General features: G+C 42.4%; 1 protein-coding gene across 5 annotated transcripts in view; it reads left to right on the forward strand.

Annotated features, from left to right (window-relative positions):
• Positions 1-18,841, forward strand: part of lrch2 (leucine-rich repeats and calponin homology (CH) domain containing 2) — a 61,214-nt gene that overhangs the window by 32,707 nt on the left and 9,666 nt on the right. For 3 of the 5 annotated variants that reach the window (XM_035527048.1, XM_035527049.1, XM_035527053.1), the window contains 6 exons: positions 3,687-3,746; positions 4,283-4,331; positions 7,169-7,207; positions 7,488-7,628; positions 16,585-16,632; positions 17,810-17,873. In XM_035527048.1, coding sequence (XP_035382941.1) covers positions 3,687-3,746; positions 4,283-4,331; positions 7,169-7,207; positions 7,488-7,628; positions 16,585-16,632; positions 17,810-17,873 — 401 coding nt within the window. The remainder of the gene's footprint in view (positions 1-3,686; positions 3,747-4,282; positions 4,332-7,168; positions 7,208-7,487; positions 7,629-16,584; positions 16,633-17,809; positions 17,874-18,841) is intronic. The other 2 variants (XM_035527050.1, XM_035527051.1) reach the window with 1 other exon arrangement.

Raw genomic sequence — 18,841 nt, forward strand, 5'->3', positions numbered from 1 at the left:
CGGTTCAACACTGCAGCTGGAATTGCTCGCCGGATCAGCACTGAACAGGGTAAGGATATGTGTCCTCATACGGTGTCTCGACATTTAAGAGCATTTGGACTGAAGCCCACTCTGCAGTGACTAAAGCTCTCATTAGCAGAAAGAATCAAAAGGCTAGACTAACCTTTGCTGAGGAGCATGTTGTGTGGACAGGGGAGAAGTGGTCCAGGGTTCACTTTAGTGATCAAAGCACGTTTAATTTATTTGGGTCTGCTGGGAAACATTATGCTCGTCGACAGACTGGGGAAAGACTGAACCCAAAGTGTGTAAAGAAGTCGGTGAAAGGTGGAGGAGGAAGTGTCATGGTTTGGGGAATGTTTTCGGCAGCAGGAGTTTGACCTCTCATACAGCTACATGGCAGAGTGAATCCAAGTGTGTTTCAGAACCTTCTTCAACAACACGTGGTTCCTTCCTTGTGTTCATCACTCAGTCAGCCAGCAATTTTCATACAGGACAAAGCCCCCTGTCACAGCAAAACGGGTAAAGCAGTTCCTTGAAACTGAAAACATTGAAACAATGAAATGGCCAGCCCAGAGTCCTGATCTAAACCCAATAGAAAACCTCTGGAAAATCCTTGGTGACAAAGTTATGGCCAAGAAACCCACAACAGTCACTAAACTGTGGAAGAGACTGCAAGAAGAGTGGACCAAAATCACACCAGAGTGTGAGAGACTAGTGATGTCCCGTGGCCGCAGATGTACTGAAGTCATTCAAAGCAACAGCCTGCACACTTCCTACTGATTTGGTGACTGTTGTAACCTTCAGAAAATTTTGTTGTAATCTTTCTTTGTGCTACAGTTATTGTTGTTCTAATTTTAATCATTGTGTTTTCTGCAAAATAAAGGTTTTATGTTGAAATTTTGTTATTTTGTAAAACACTTTTCTAGTGGCATGGTATACCCCTAACAAAACATCCTTCAAATGTTGACCAATGAAGATTACATTATTTCTGAAAAAAATCAAGTGTTCATAAATTGTTCTCTAATTTTGATCTCCTGTGTGTGGGTGTGTGTGAGCATGTGTACATAGGTGGGTGTGTGTGTTTCTGCATGCTTTCCTCTGAGTGAGAAAAACAGTTATTACAATAACGTAATTACAGTAATAGAGTCTTTTGGTATGTGGAATTACCGACCAGCTGCACCCAGCTCCAGCTTCATGAGCAGTGCCGGTCTCTTTGTGATTTTGTGATGGACTTCACACTTCGTCGCTGCTCATCAGACTATAGCAAGGCCTGCACAGACTCACTGCATGAGACGAGAGTGCAATGGAATCTGACTCCAAAACAGGATTTACAAGCGTGCACAAAAGTATTAAGTCTTGGAGGGGTATTTGTCTTACTAGTGCAGTTAATCCAGATTTTGAATCTAGAATCTGGTCCTTGTATGTACATGACTTATGTCACAGAGCACATGTATAATAATAATAATAATAATAATAATAATAATTATTATTATTATTATTATTATTATTATTATTTCGATTTCTGCAGCACCTTTCATAAGCCCAAGGATGCTTTGCAATAAGTAATATCTAAAAAAAATTAGATAAAGAAGAGGAAAGTTTTAAGCAAGGATTTGAAATAAGACAGTGAGGAGCGTAATGGCCTGAGTGCCGCAGGGCAGGACGCACAGACTCCCTCGACGGAGACAGACGTCTATTAACATACACGCACAACAGTGGAACTCACATCTCACGTAAACAGTGAACACAAACATGGGCATTGACATTGTGAACACAGACATGAACAAAGGCAAAGCGAACAAAGGCAATGACTGACAGTGATGCACACACCGACAGGGGTTTAGATACATAAACACAGAACAACACTAACTAGGTGCAGGTGTGCGCAAAACGTGGGCGTGATTACAATCAAGACGAAACAAGAAACTCACATTGTAGGTGGTGGGCCGTACCACGTGACCAGTGAGAGGGGAGAGTGCCACGACAATGAGCAGTTACAGAGAGATTGAGGCAGAGAGTTCCAAAGTTTGGGGCGACAGCATTGAGGAATCTGCTACCCATGGTTGAGTTGATCTAAGGTGTACAAAAGGGATGATATGGGAGAATAGGTCAGAAAGATAGCTAGTAGTGTTGAGTGTTGTATGTTTCACAATAAACAGCAGGAAGCTAGTCCAATTGCTGGAGGACAATAAATTAACAGCATCAACTGTGGTGTAGAAGAGAGGACATTCAGAGCTAAGTATTCAAAGGTAGTAACAACATGAAAGTCCATCTCCTAGACCTTGTATTCAGAACAAAGCCTTCAAAGTCCAGATGCTGCTGTTTTTCCAGCCTCCCTTTAACTAGGAGTCAGGCATGACGACTAAGCAGCATATCAGTTAGAAAAAAAGTTCCGTTCATTAACATCCAGTGGTTGCAAAGTCCAGGACTGTAAATTTGATTTAGAATTAGGACCCTTCTGCTCTATTCTGGGGACCAGCATAACAGCTAGTTTAAACTGCAATATATTTTGGCCAGATGTTTGCTAGTATTAGCAGTGGGTTCATTGCATGTGAATTTAGCAGTGGATTTATTTGCCATCTGTAATTAATTATGGGAAAATGTTTATGACATGAGCAGGTCTTTTGCACCAAAAAGACTTGTGTATATATATATGCCCTAAGCAATTCCAATCACATCACTGACCGCAGCACTAAAGTGATTGGCGGTACAACTAGGCAGATGTAGACAATGCGGATAAGGAAGTGAAGTCAGCAGGACTGATGGAACAAGTGCTGGGCCTCGGGGAACTGTGGAGCGGCGTGCTTAGTTTGAACTGAACAAAAACTTTACCTGAAGCCTTTGCGTGTTTCTTACATGCACCACTTGTGAAAGCTCATGTTATCACCGATATCTGCAGCAGGCAACAGTTTTTTTAGTGTTTAAAAAATGAGCTCCTAGTGACGTGCATCCTGTAGTCATGCAATGAATCTACTGCTTTTACCAGCAAACGGTTGACAGTATTGTGTGAACAGCGTGAGCCAGAATTCGTGGGTCACTGCTGGGTGTCTACTGATTCCGATGCCTGATAATGTGACTTACCAATCCTGACGCTTGTGTGAGTGTGGTAGTTTTGGGGCGATGCAAATATGTTAGTGTCCCAAGAAACAGACTGACTGAGCGTTACATAAAAAAGAGATTTTTTATTATATGCACTTGCAGTGTCAAACTTAAACTGGCTTGATATGTTTTTGTCATGATCATTTTTTATTTAATTTTCCTCCACTTTCTCCTTCAATATACTATTTTAAAAAATATGATCTAAAAAAATCTGCGTACCCATGTTTTTTTTTTCATTTCTTTTTAAATAAATATTACTATGTCTGGTCTGTTCCAACTTTTTGGCCAAACTAAATATCGTGATGTGTATTGCATATCATGCCAATACCTATCTGTCTTTACAGTTTATACACTTGCCATATCTAATTTATATTTCATTTAGTTTGCACCTGTTTTGTTTGTTTGTATTGTCTGCACATTTGTCCCACTATCTGTGTGTGTGTGTGTGTGTGTGTGTGTGTGTGTGTGTGTGTGTGTGTGTGTGTGTGTGTCTGTGTTGAGTTGATTATCTGCGCTTGTATTTTTTTGTGTTTAAGTGTTTTGATCTGATTTTTGTTAAAATGTTTTGGGGTGTTCTGACTCAACAGGTTTCTCAGTCATTCAGGAGCAGGTAGCAAGCAGAGATCTCCTTCACAAGCTGTTAGGAGGTATTAAAATATTTAATGTTGACATACACTAATAAACCAAGGAACATTGTTTGACACGAACACACCCACACAAACATGTTTGAAAATCTGACACCAAAATGTAAGCACAGTTAACAATCACTGAGTGACAGAAACTGAACTGATTTATAGTAAGTCAGATTCCAGCAGTCCATGCAGTGCCACGAGCAGCACAGCAGCGCAAAGTGCCTCAAAGATTCTGCTGAAATCATGTTGTGCTGGTGTTTGGAAAGGAAAACATGTCTCAGGCATCAGTGAACCTGGAGATGTTCTTCCAGATTTGGTTGGCTGACCAAGCAGCAGAGACCATTCATGTAGCCAGTAATTGCAGATTGCAAGCTTTGACACGTACACACACATACACACACACACACACACACACACACACACACGCTAACGCATGCACACACTCACATGCATACAAACATGCTCGCATAGACACACTCTCTCAGGCATTCCCACTCACAGCAACATGAGCTCTAGATGTGGTATGACATTCTGTGTTATTGTTTCTGCAGTGCATCACTGGATGAAGGGAGTAGTGCAGCTTCAGCAGTATGTGGGCAGGTAACCCACACACAAACACACACACACACACTGTTGCACTCCTTCTGACCCAACACTCCACCCTCACAATACAACCTTCACCACCCTAATTCCAAGTAAAAGCTGTTTTTTCTTTGTAAGCATCAGATCAGTATAAGTTCTCTTTTCCTTCTTACGGTAACTGATTGTTAAGTTTGTTTTCACACTCCCACTCTAAGAACACATGCGCACACGTGGGGTTTCTCACACCCTGTCAGTCACACACTCAATGTCTTCAGTTGGTCTGCATGTTGAGCCTGCGTCTGAGTACTTAGTTGTTCTGGATCAACGACTTACGGATGCCACTGCAAACTTGAGCCATTTGTCAGCCTAATGTAAAATCCCGAATCCTGTGTCACAATATAATTGCTTTACTGTTCTTCCTTAATATCACCTATGTCTCATCTCTCTTGCTCTTATGATGTTCATAAGGCAGAGGTAGCTCAGTGGTTAAGGTACTTGCTGTGTAGTCAGGAAGTTACCAGTTCTGGCCCCACCACTGCTAAATGGCCCCTGTTGTGCCCTGAGCAAGACCCTTAACCCCCAGTTGCTCAATGCTGTACTCAGACATGATTGTAAGTTGCTTTGGATAAATGTGTCAGATAAGTGATGTTCTGGCAATTCCTCTGAGGTGCCTGACCTCCTGTTAAGGACTAGTCTTGTTCTAATGGATCATTTCACCCTATGTACTGGTATAAGCCACAGCACTATTTTTTTCAATTATAAACAAACTTCTGACTTTTGTCCTTTTGAACTAATAAGGACATCGATCTAACCCATCTGCTAGGTGGATATGACTTTGTTGTCCTTTGTAACAAACTAGCCACTGAATCTGACAAAAAAAGTGTTTCCTAAGGGATCTATCCTCAGACGTCTCGTGTTCCTTATTTACGTGGCACCAGTCTAAATTTAAATGAATCCTTGACTTTGTTTAAAGTCCCCAACAACAGATCCTGTGACTGTTCTCATAGGTGTGAGTATACCTATTACTCCTTCTTCTATTAAAATCTTCTATTATTCTAGTTCTATTAAAACTATACATTATTTTTAATATATGCAAATTTCGGTTGCTAGAAATCTACCTAGTGTCTTGACCCCTAAAACCTGGAGCACCTCTTGTTCTGCTCTTCTGTATCTTTGTTTAAAGCCCAGCTTCAAATCTCCCTCTGTTCTCAAAACTTGAGCTTTTCTTCTTACTCCTGTTGGTATCATCTTTTGTTTGTATTTGTTTATCACCTTTGTTTTGTGCTGTTTACATTGTTGTTGTTGCATATGTTGCTCCTGTAACATACAGTGGTGTGAAAAAGTGTTTGCCCCCTTCCTGATGTCTTTTTTTTTGCATGTTTGTCACACTTAAATGTTTCAGATCATTTAACAAATTTAGAACAAATTTAAATATTAAACAAAGATAACACAATTAAACACAAAATGCAGTTTTTAAATGAAGGTTTTTATTATTAAGGGGGAAAAAAAATCCCAACCTACATGGTCCTGTGTGAAAAAGTGATTCCACCCCCGGTTAAAACATAAATTAACTGTGGTTTATCACATCTTTGGAACGCTGACTTCAATTTCTCTAGCCACACCCAGGCCTGATTACTACCACACCTGTTCTCAATCAAGAAATCCCTTAAATAGGACCTACCTGACAAAGTGAAGTAAACCAAAAAAGATCCTCAAAAGCTAGACAGCATGCTGTGATCCAAAGAAATTCAGGAACAAATAAGATACAAAGTAATTGAGATCTATCAGTCTGGAAAATGTTATAAAGCCATTTCTAAAGCTTTGGGACTCCATCGAACCACAGTGAGAACCGTTATCCACAAATGATGAAAACATGGAACAGTGGTGAACCTTCCCAGGAGTTTTGCTGCTTCAGGACCTGGAAGACTTGCTATGGTGAATGGAAGCATGAATTCTGCTGTCTACCAAAAAATCCTGAAGGAGAATGTCCGGCCATCTGTTCGTGACCTCAAGTTGAAGCCCATTTGGGTTCTGCAACAGAACAATGATCCAAAACACACCAGCAAGTCCACCTCTGAATGGCTTAAGAAAAACAAAATGAAGACTTTGGAGTGGCCTAGTCAAAGTCCTGACACAAATCCGATTGAGACGCTGTGGCAAGACCTTAAAAAGGCGGTTCATGTTCGAAAACCCTCCAATTTGGCCGAATTACAACAATTCTGCAAAGATGAGTAGGCCAATATTCCTCCACAGTGCTGTAAAAGTCTCATTGCCAGTTATCGCAAAAGCTTGACTGCAGTTGTTGCTGCTAAGGGTGGCCCAGCCAGTTATTAGGTTTGGGGGGGCAATCACTTTTTCACACAGGGAACATGTAGGTTTGGATTTTTTTCCCCTTAATAATAAAAACCTTAATTTAAAAACTGCATTTTGTGTTTACTTGTTATCTTTGTCTAATATTTAAATTTGTTTGATGATCTGAAACATTTAAGTGTGACAAACATGCAAAACAAATAAGACCTTAGGAAGAGGGCAAACACTTTTTCACACCACTGTATGTATTTGGGCAACATTGGGCATGGGAAAAGTGCTGTACAAATTAAACTTTTAATTTTTGTTGTGTTTACTGTTGGTTTCTGTGTTACATTTCAGTTTGTATCATAACAATGTGACACTAACAAATTAACTCACATTAGTAAGGTTAACTATTGAAGCAGCAAAATGAGGTGTTTTCACTGTTACTTAGTCTGTTTGCATACTCTCACACTCACTCTTCCTCACTCTTCCTCAGTCTTCCTCACTACCACTTTGTGTCGTCTGAATTCTCCCCCCTTTTTTCCATCTCCTCTTTCCTGAAGGACGCTGATCTCACAGATGAAGACACAGCTTTCTCAGAGGTCTCATCATCATCATCATCATCATAGGCTTTATCATTTCAGTTTTCAGCTCATACTAAACGTTGACCAGATACAAACCAAGTACACACACAAACACATGCTCACAGTGAAACTGAATTCCCTTGTATATATTGTCAAGTCCCAGAAAAAGGCTGTTTTTTTTTAAAGTGTGTGATTCTTTGTGTAATTAGAGTCAGGTAATGTTGAAAATATTGTGTGCAGTGCAACGATGCTTCTGTGTGTGAGTCTGAGCCGGAATGGCATTTGATTTTCCCTTTAGCCTTCTTCCTCCTGCTCCTTTGATGGAAGCCTGAAGTCTGAAAATGGCGACACTGAGCCAAAATGGCCGGATCTTCCTCCCATCCTGAACCAGAACGAGGACCGGCGACGGAACAAGTACCTGAGGAAAGACTACATGAAGGTACACACACACGCACACACATACACACACTCTCAAAAAACCTCGCACACACATTTGCAAAAGCTGGGAAACCATGTGAGCGCATTCTGTTCCTTTATCAAACAATGTGTCTCCTTAGCATCAGAAGTTTTATTGTTCCCTTTATGGTTTGGATGTCAGTATCCAAAGACAAAAGACCCAACCATGCACACAAACACATAGTTGACACAAACACACGCACACAGAGAGAGAGAACGCATACTGTTCACAAGCTTTCCTCCCACAAATCTTTAAAATCTCTGCCACAGAGACCTTGTTTTGTCTCTCTCTCTCACTTGTTCTCACGCGAAGCGTTTTGCTGGCCTCTGTCACGAGATACTCTCAAATGATTCATTTTGTGCTGGGGCCAACTTGGGCCTTATTGTGAGCAGTAACTGTGCCTGTCTTGTTTTATATAAAAAAATCATACAAGCTGTAAAAGGGCTTCCACACCCCTCTCCTACACACAGACAAAACAACACACACAGTACTAATCCATGAGAAACGTCCTAGTCTGCATTCTGTACAGTAAGCCTTTCCCATGAATCTCATTTTGTTTGACAGCTGACTATTTGTTTGACTATTTTCAAACACCCATGCACACATACAAACACCCACGCACACATACAAACACCCACACACAGACACACACACATGGATCATCAGAATGTCTGATTGTATGGCTGACTCTACCGGCAGCAATATCTAGACATCCCTATGGGTCGCCTCATGCTAAGGATGAATTAATTTCCATGTTTATTTCACAAAAATCAAAACAGCAACATTTAGGTATTAAAACACCAATGCTGGCAGTACAAGTCAGAAACAATCTGATATTTTGGTGCATAAGTGTACTAAACTCATACATTGATAAACAGAAACCTAAAAAACTATTAAAATACAGCTTTGGAGGGAGGTTTGTCACAGAAAAAAACTTTTGCACTGACACTTGTCCAAGATTTATGTGTGTTTTTTGCTTCTGTTTTTATCTGGTTCACACTTGTCCTTGTACCTACTGTAGTCTACCATGACTCACTACAATTACAATGAGATCATCAGTATGAACAATTAAATGCAAGAATGATAAAACACATCTTCACTGTAAGTACTGTGGTGGAATTTTGAATAAACAGCAAGTCAGACGTGATTAAAAGAATAATTTAATAGAGAAAATAAGACATACAAAACACAGCTGTGTGAGAGCTAATGCTCTGAAGCGAAAGCTCTAAAGGGGTAGGCTGACTCTGTTCCTTATATCTAAACTTCACTTCCCCCAGGGAGGGGTGCTCGGTCATCCTATTTACCCATTTCCTGCTCCTTATCGCGCTAAACACTTTTGCACATACCAGGATGCTCTGTTCCACCAGGACAGACACAGTTTGCTAGTTTCTCTTTATCAGCATTAGTCGCATGACACATGCAAGATCACGAAGCAGCTGATTCAGCAGTCGTTTTGTTCACATAATATACAAACACAGAATGTGCAGACTAAACTATTCATATAGGATTACATAGAGAAAGGATTAACATGATTATATATGAATCACATGATAATACATGATCGAATAATAATTTCCATCACACTTCCCTCCTTTGATTCTTATACAATCATTTGTAATTTCATTCATCGTAGGGTTTAATAATGTTCTTAGTCTATAGAAGTCTTCGTCCTGCACGTCGGGCTCCTTTATACTTGTCTATGCTGCGAGAGTCATCGCTTCGGTCATTTTGCTCTTCATGGTTACTAGTCGTTTGTAGGACTCTCAGGTGCTTTTTTGCAGTGGGTATGGTGTACCCAAGTTGCTCTTCCATTGGTTTTGACAGTAGTGTTGGTCGTCAGTAGCACTTGGAACGGCCTTCTCCACCTGGGTTAACTCCACTGCTTCCTTCTGAAGTCTTTAATCAGCACCCAATCGCCTGGCTGATGCGTATGGAGGGGAGTATCCGTCACCTCAGGAAGGACTGCCTTCACCTGCTTAGACACATGGGAGAGAGATTTGTGCAGAGACACACAATACTGCAAAAGTGACTCATTGATCAGGTTAGTGTCCCAGTTGGGCGGTCCCACCCCTGTGTTGGGAGGCCGTCCAAACACTATCTCAAAAGCTGATAAGCCTGTTCGTGCCTGCGGCCTGGTTCGACTTTGCCACAGAACTAGGGGGAGGCATTTAACCCAATTCATGCCTGTTTCCTGCATCAATTTAGCTAGACCCCCTTTAATGGTGCCGTTTGTCCGTTCTACTGCCCCTGCACTAGCAGGGTGATAGCTGCAGTGTTTTGTCATATCCACTCCTAGGTATTTAGTCAGAGCTTTTAACCCTTCATGTACGAAGAGTGTTCCATTGTCACTGGACACTCGTTGCGGCAACCCCCACCGGGGAATAATTTCTCTCAGTAGCGCTTTTGCTACTGCATCACTATCTTGTTTTCCTGTTGGGAAGGCCTCCACCCACTTACTAAACATGCACACACACACACAAGCATGTATCTCTTCCCTTCTGGTGGTGTTAGTTCTACAAAATATATTTGCCAATGTTGAAATGGTTCACTAGGCGGCGGGTGTCCGGAGGGTGCATGTTTGGTATGATTGTCTCCATGCGGTGTATTTTATGCACATACCAGGCATCGGGAACAAAGATTTTGGGTATATGTGTTTATTCCCGGTGCATACCAATGTCTCGTTATACTCTCCACTATCCCCCCTTTGCTCATGTGACTCCTCCCATGAGCAATCTCAATTAGTCCTTTCATATAAGCTGTGGGGAGACATGGTTTGTTCATATCTGGGTGTACCCATATCCCGCCTATTTGTTTACACCCCCCTTTTTTCCATTTCGCATAGTCCTGTGGAGTGGCTTGTTTTTGGATATCTTTGGTAGTTATTCTGGTTCAGTATCTGCTTGTGCCATTTGTGGATTGAGCGGCTGTAACGTTGTGAGTTGAGCTACTTTATCCGCATAAGCATTTCCTTTTGACACAGCGTCATCCGCCTTTGTGTGTGCGGCACACTTTATAATTGCTACTTCCTTTGGCAGTTGGATTGCTTCCAACAGTTCTGCTACCAGGCGGTGTTTTTTTATCTTTGCTCCTGAGCTGGTGAGAAAGTTGCGATGTTTCCAAATGGCCCCAAAGTCATGTGCCACTCCCCAAGCATATCGGGAATCAGTCCAAACATTCACAGTCTTGTCCTGTGCTATCTTACATGCCTGTATGAGTGTGACAAGCTCAGCTGCCTGCGCTGAGTAGTTAGATGGGAGTGGTTCTGCTTTCACCACTTCCGTGTGTGACACGACGGAATATGTGCCACCTTTTGATCCTGCAATATTCGCGATACTGCAGGGGGAACATGTAGGGTCAGATTAGCATATCCTACTATATCTCTGGATGCTACTAGGGCCTTTTTTGCTGCGGCTACTGCTCTTATGCACAATGGCAGGCCTGCTGCGACTGCATCCAGCTTTCCTGAGAAGTAGGCTACTGGCCTCTGTTTGTCCCCGTGTTTTTGCGTTAAAACGCTTGTCATGTATTGTCCTTTCACATCCACTGTCTGTTCGAATGATTTACTGAGGTCTGGGATGCCTAAGGCAGGCATGACCTGTAGTAATTGCTTCAATGCTGTAAAGGCCGCTTCAGCCTCTGGCGTCCACTGTAACTGAGAGGAATTCGACCCCTTGGTCGGTATTATATTCCTGAGTGGCCCCTCATGCTCTGCATAAGATGGTATGAATGTTCTACAATAGGAGCACATGCCTAAGAAGGACAGCAGCTGTTTTTTCGTCGTAGGCTTCGGTATAGTCAAAATAGCATTCACCCAGTCTTTAGTCAGCATGCGCGTTTGTTCGGTAATGTCATGTCCTAAAAAATGCACTTGCTGCTTGCAAAACTGTAATTTAGATTTGGATGCCTTGTGGCCTTTCCCTGCTAAATGATGTAGCAGTGCCACCGTGGCTTGTTTACACGCTTCTCGTGTATTTCCACAAATTAAAAGATCATCAACATATTGCAGCAGAGCTGTTCCTTCAGGGAGCGCTGAAGCCTCTAGGCTTCGGTGTAAGGTGGCATTGTAAATAGTTGGTGATTCGCAATACCCCTGACACAACCTCGTGAATGTGTATGGCTTTCCTTCAAAAGTGAAAGCAAACCAAAATTGGCTATCCTTGTGCACAGGTACACTGAAAAAAGCATTGGCCAAGTCAACTACACTGAACCACTTGCTGTCTGGTGGGATCTGAGAGAGAATGGTGTGCGGATTTGGAACTTCTGGGGCTCTAGGGTGTACTGCCGCGTTGACAGCCTGCAAATCCTGCACAAATCTCCATTCATCTCTCCCTGGTTTCTTAACTGGGAAGATTGGAGTACGTACCGGTGAGTCTGGGCATGGCACGATTACTCCTGCTTGCTTTAATGATTTGAACACCGGCCTAATACCCTCTTCTGCCTCTGGTTTCATAGGGTATTGGTGTTGGTGTGGTCTATAATCAGATTTTGGGGTGATGTGGACAGGCTCACATCCTTTTATTAAGCCCACATCATTTTTTCCCTGTGCCCATAACCCTGCAGGAACTGTTTTCAGTTCCTCTTCCTCTTCCTCTGAGAGGGTAACAGAGGCTGCCATAATTACCATATTTGGACTCACGAGCTCGACCCCCCTTTTGCAATTTAACCTATACGGGGCTGGCATTTTCCACGCTTTTATGCTCGGGCTGTACATAATTTCACACTGGGGTTCCTTTACCCAGTCAGTTGCGCTCAACACGCGTTTAGTCCATAATCCTACTCTCTGCCAGTCTGGGTCGGCATGTGTGCTAGCCAGCAACACATGAGGTGCTGCATGCGAGACCGAATATAAATGTTTTTGTTTAGCTGAGAGCTGCACCACTCCCGCAGCCCACTCGCAGTCCCATGCTATAGCTGTGATAATCAAACTGTCGCTGCCCCCTAAGTCAAATTTCTGCTCAAAATCAACGTCTGGTCCCTCATGGACCTCCATCGTACAGTGAATAGAGTCACTTTGTTTAACCGTCAGCTCACCAGGTAGTGTGTTAGTAACTTCAGTCATAAAATGTGTTAGTACTTCCCCAGCAGTGCACTGCAATTCATAAACATACAAAGGGACCCCCACTTCTAACTGGACTCCCTGTGTGGGTGTTTCCCACATGACAAATAACCCCTCTGGGTTACTGCTAATTGTGCATCCAAGTTTACACATCAGGTCTCTAGCTAACAAATCAATTGGACACAATTCTGACACCAAAAAGCTGTGTTTGAATTGGCTATTTCCTAAACTACATTGGAGAGGCTCGGACATCCTTTCATCGATGGGATGGCCTCCCACTCCAATTACTGTTATCCCATACCCTGGTCTCATTCTACATTCTATTAAACCTTCTTTCAACATCGAGTGGGTGGCACCACTGTCAACCAAAAACTTAACATTTTTCCCTCTACATTCACAATTACTTCGGGGAGGCCTCTTGACCCTTTACTAATCTGCTGTAGTAATTGGTAATTTAAATTTGTTACTTCCCTTTTGTCGTCTTCCTTCAGTGGCCCGTCGCTGTCCTGCCTCTCCACCGCCCGTCTGTCTTTTTTGACTTCCACAGCCGTGCTGTCACTATCTTCCCCTTCTTCTTCAGGACAGTCTCTTGCAAAGTGTCCGAATTTTCCACAATTGTAGCATTCCCTTCCTCCAGACTCTTTTCCTCGACCTCTTCCTCTCCCTCGTCCGTGTCCGCGTCCTCTGCCATGTCCGCGACCTCTTCCCCTGTCTCCTACTGTTTGGAGCATGGTCAGCATCGCCTGGTGGGTGATGTCGGCGCGCTGGCGCTCCCGTCTAGCATCCTTCTTGCCCAGAATAGTTTCATGATGCTTGACGTGTTCTTCAATAGTTAACAAAGGGGCTCGACTATAGCTGATGCAGTTTTTTCTGATGAGGACGCTAATGTCCTTTCTCATATTCATAAGGAAGCTGTTTCTCAGATGAGCTTCCCACGCCTCCACTTCTCCGGGGCCCGCTGCACGTTGTGCTGGTGCATCAATTCCACAATGATCAGTATGGACGCGTGTCAAACGGACGAGGAAATCAGCCACGGGCTCGTCATCCTTTTGTTTGCATGCTGCTATCACGTCAGTGTTAATAGTTGTCGGGTATGCTGCTTCCACCCTTTCGATGAGTCCTCTTATCATCTCTCTGTATGGGCCATTTGAGTCAAGCTGGCCTTGGGGCGGTGCATTCCACTCAGGCAGATGGAGACGAACATCTCCATCCACCCAGTCTCTGTCAATGCGGTTATACTGCGGTCCAAGTGGAATCATAAGCAATCGTCTCAATTCAGCCTGAGTTGGTCTGCAGGACTGCACAAATGCCATAAGTTCTTGTCCGAAGCGTCGTCCGCCGATATCGCCTGGTTTGCTCAGGCCGTCGGCCGCTTTCATGATGTCTTCTGCAGTCCAGTGGCGGTGGACCATAATGACTCCATCTGGTCCAGACACCTCCACCATCGGGAACTGCGGGGCGCAGCCTGCCTCAGGCTCTGCAGATGGCTTTATAGTGGTGTGACTTCCAGTGCGATGAGCCACTGGTGAGGTTATTGCCTCCAGTTGTCGTCTTGGTTCGTCATATGGAGACGGCTTTGATGTTAGCGATGAAGTCCCTGGCTCAGGATATGGAGGTGGGTTTGTTAGCGCTTGTGGCTGTTGAATCAGCTGGGGGGCTCTCGGCGGGGCGGCATCTAGGTCAGGATCAGCTAAGTAAACACACTGAGACACTTCATCATTACCTTTTCTATGCCCTACCTGCTGCTTCTGTCTTTTTTTCAGCCTCCTTTAACCACATTTTTGCCTTTTCCAGCATATCTTCACTGTTCTTACCAAAATATTTCTGGGCTTTCTTATCAGCTTCCCTTGGTTTAAGCTTTACTCTTTCAACCAATTTAAGTAAAATATGCAACACTCAAAGTCCCCGATGCATTAAACCCATAGTATTTAATCCAGAACGGGACATGTTTATTTACATGTTCCCCATAGTCTTTACTCATTTGGAAGAACAGGCTACTAGAAAATTTGTCTTTGCTAAATTCATATTCCTTACTTTGCCCTTTACCCATCTTTTTTTTTTTTTTTTTTTTTTTTGTAGGTAAGGGTGATTGCACAAATGTGATTACAATATAACCAAATAATATGAATAATATGGGTACGGGTGACACTCTCCCCCTTTTTTTTTTTTCCTTCTGTTAATCACGTCTCTAACGTTGCTTTAATTTAGTCCCGCTTCAGTAATTTGTGCTGGTTAACAGAGTTTCCTTCTTTCTCTATGCTATTGGAGTCCCAGACTCCTTTTTAATGGGACGTCTTGTCGGCCCGGGCCTATTTTCTCTTACACTTGAACGTCTACACAGTGTGCCTAACTCTTTTAGGCTATTGGAGTCCCAGACTCCTTTCTGAGCGCTAGTATTCCTCTACTACGCTACTTTCTCAGGCTCGCCCCCAGGCAAACTCTGGAGGATTTCTATATTCGTCCTTTTAAAGATTGGTTTACTATTTCCACCATTTACTTTCAGTCCGTTAGATCAGGCGGAGCACACCACCGGAGTCAAGCGGGACGTCACTCCCTGGTTAGGTACTTTCCTGTATTCTTGTGGGTTTCCCTCTTTCTACAGCTCAGTCAAGAAATTCTCTCTGAGGAACGTGCTCGAAGTTCAGTCACCGCTGCTCCGCGTGGTGCCTCTCGCTGATCCTGCCGACTATGCCAATTTCTGTGGTGGAATTTTGAATAAACAGCAAGTCAGACGTGATTAAAAGAATAATTTAATAGAGAAAATAAGACATACAAAACACAGCTGTGTGAGAGCTAATGCTCTGAAGCGAAAGCTCTAAAGGGGTAGGCTGACTCTGTTCCTTATATCTAAACTTCACTTCCCCCAGGGAGGGGTGCTCGGTCATCCTATTTACCCATTTCCTGCTCCTTATCGCGCTAAACACTTTTGCACATACCAGGATGCTCTGTTCCACCAGGACAGACACAGTTTGCTAGATCCTCTTTATCAGCATTAGTCGCACGACACATGCAAGATCACGAAGCAGCTGATTCAGCAGTCGTTTTGTTCACATAATATACAAAGACAGAATGTGAAGACTAAATTATTCCTATAGGATTACATAGAGAAAGGTATCATGAATCACATGGTCACATGATAATACATGATCGAATAATATTTCCCATCACAGTACAGTAATTTTATTGGGCATCATATGCTATAGTACTGTAATACAGTGGTATACTCAAAACATTGAACCAAAAATACTGTAATATGATAATGTGATGGCCCGAGTGCCGCAGGGCAAGGAGCAGGAAACACAGATGTCTCTTGACGATGACAGACATTTATTAAACATGAGACACAAAGGATAAACAGCAACGGCACTCACACATAACAATGTACAAGTACAGAATTGTGAATAATAGCACAAACACGAACATGAACAATGACTGACAACACTGCAAAACACGGAGAGTATACATACATAAATTATACAGGTAACAAGTTGCAGGTGTGTCATTAGGGGGCGTGGTAACAAACAAGGGGGCTGTCACAGTCAACAGATAACTCATTGCACATGGCAGGCCATGTTCATGAACTGACAACATAAATTGCACAACCTTCTATTCTGCCCAGTACATGAATCATCCTTCTGTCCAGCATAGCCATACTCAATACACTACAGTGTGGTAGTACGGTAAATATTTCAGAGAGTGAGAGAGAGACCACAGACTATATATATATATATATATATATATATATATATATATATATATATATATATATATATTTACACTTTTATTATAGTGTATTCGACAAGGAAAGATGAGGGATAAAGGTTTTGAAAGAAATGGAATGAAAATGTTTCCAACCCAACCCCCCCTCTTTCTATCTCTTAGTACAAGTGTCAGAGTGCACGGCGGAACTCCACAGAGAATGACTGTGAGGTGAGTGTGTGTACATAGTCCCTGAGCAATGTAATTCATCTGGGAATTACAATAAGAAAGTTCTGAAGCTTCTATTGGCTCTGGTATTCTCCTGGCTCTGGTACTGGTGTTGGTATCATCTGTATTCCTGCATGTTGCCCTGTTACGCATACCTTCAGCCTGACAATCAATATTGCAACTTTGCAAGAACGAACTAACAGAGCTGCTAGCAGGTTCAGGAAGCACTGTAGTGCAGTTCATCTTGCAGGGCACTAACCTGTGGTGGAATTAACATGTGGGATTAACCCATGGTGGGATTAAGACCTATATATAGGCTTTGCAATAACTTGCAGGGATCTAACTTGTGGTGGGATTATACCAACAGCGTTGCAAGACTCACAGATCGTTCTCTGAAATTTAGCTCCAAGCCAAACACACCTGATTTAGTTAATTAATCCCTTCAGATATTTAATTAGCAGATTCCATTTTTGCAGGTTACATACCAGATTTTTTCTAGATATATGGGTAGAATTGTACTTGACCAAGGCATGTAAAAGATGTAGTTGCAATATACATATTGTATATAAAGGGTTAATATTTAACTCATGCAAGCTCTGCAGCTAGTGTGGTTTAACAGGCCCAGTGACAGGGCTTTCTACCCAATCACAGATCACCTTGTGGTGTCTCACACACCGTCTCTTAACCTTTCAAGTTTGGTTTATTTGTCACATACATAGTCATACACAGTATAACCCGTACCCGTACCTTCTGTGTTTCCTCCATGAAACATTTAATAGTTTGTCATATAGTGTGGTCAGACAGCATGTACAGTCATAGATGGGTTAGTGGTAGCTCAGTGGTTACGGTAATTGCCTTGTACTCAGAAGGTTGCCAGTTTAAACTCCACTGCTAGGTTTCCATTGGGCTATTTATTCAACTCTGGTTAGTTGTACAGCTTTTTGGGAAGATGTCCTGCATTATATGTGTGTTGATTATTAGAAGTGTTTAGCTTTTTGTGTGTTTTTAGTTTGATTATTAGAAGTGTTTAGCTTTTTGTGTTTTTTTAGTTTGATTATTAGAAGTGTTTAGCTTTTTGTGTGTTTTTTTTAATTTTCAAGTGTACTATGTTACTCAGTTACAGAGGGTGTACTAAAGAATTAACAATGTGTGAAGCATTGGAATGTTTCTGTCATTGCAGGAGAGTATGCACTCCAGTGACTTCAGCACGACTCTGACCGTTTTTGGTCTGAAGCCCAGATCAGGTATCCCTGTGCGATTCTGTGTGCTAAAATTGACAAGCTACAAGTTCTTTTCTCATGACATAAGATTCAAAGTAATACTCTGCCAGCTCCTGTTACACTATGTGACTTAACACAATCAGTGTCATATCTACATATGCAGAACATATTTTTTAATAATCAGCATTCCTATAAAGGTACACACAATTTGGCCCAAAATCTTAAAATTTGATCTTATAAAAACTGAGCTTCTAACAACAATGAAATGGCACAAATATAGAATGCAAAATCCTTAATCCCTTAATTCCATGAAGTCATTCATGTGCTAAATAATATGACTCGAGATAATTACCCCAATAGTGCCCTGCAGTTTAACAGGCTGATATCTGCCCTGGATGTCATAAGTATTACACCCTCCCCACCGAGGTCCTTGTTGACGCAGGCAGGAGCCCACAGGCACACCACAGCACATGGTAAATCATTTATGTTTAAGCAGGGAAATGACACAAGCCATGCTGTATCCTGGCCTACCTGGGTCAGAGCTAGGTAACCCTGCAGTGCAGCACAAGTGCAGCACTGCTTAAGTGCATCTTTTGTTTCATATTGTTGCTAAAGACGTGGTTTATGCTAATCCTTGGAGATGTACTGCAGGAAGTAACTCCAAAAGAATACATGCAAGGATGTGCACATGCACAGAGGGGAAAGTATTGGAATATGTTTTGGTTACTAAACCGGTATAGGATGTGGTCACCACTTGCACAAAATGAATCTCTCTCCTCACTGAGCTTCCTGCTTTTGGCAACAGGAAGAACGCAGCCGTGCGACAGTGATGATTATGGTCCGACACAGCCAACTCTCTCTAAAGGCATAACTCTAAATTTCATGGGAGGATTTAAGAATGTTTTAATTGCTCCACAACTCAGTGTGAAGACTGCATGTCTGCTCCAAATCCAAAATCGAGGACAGGATTGAGAACCAGATATAAGCAACCT

This window comes from Electrophorus electricus, chromosome 6 (genome assembly GCF_013358815.1).
Source record: "Electrophorus electricus isolate fEleEle1 chromosome 6, fEleEle1.pri, whole genome shotgun sequence".
In the NCBI taxonomy this organism is placed as follows: Eukaryota; Metazoa; Chordata; class Actinopteri; order Gymnotiformes; family Gymnotidae; genus Electrophorus; species Electrophorus electricus.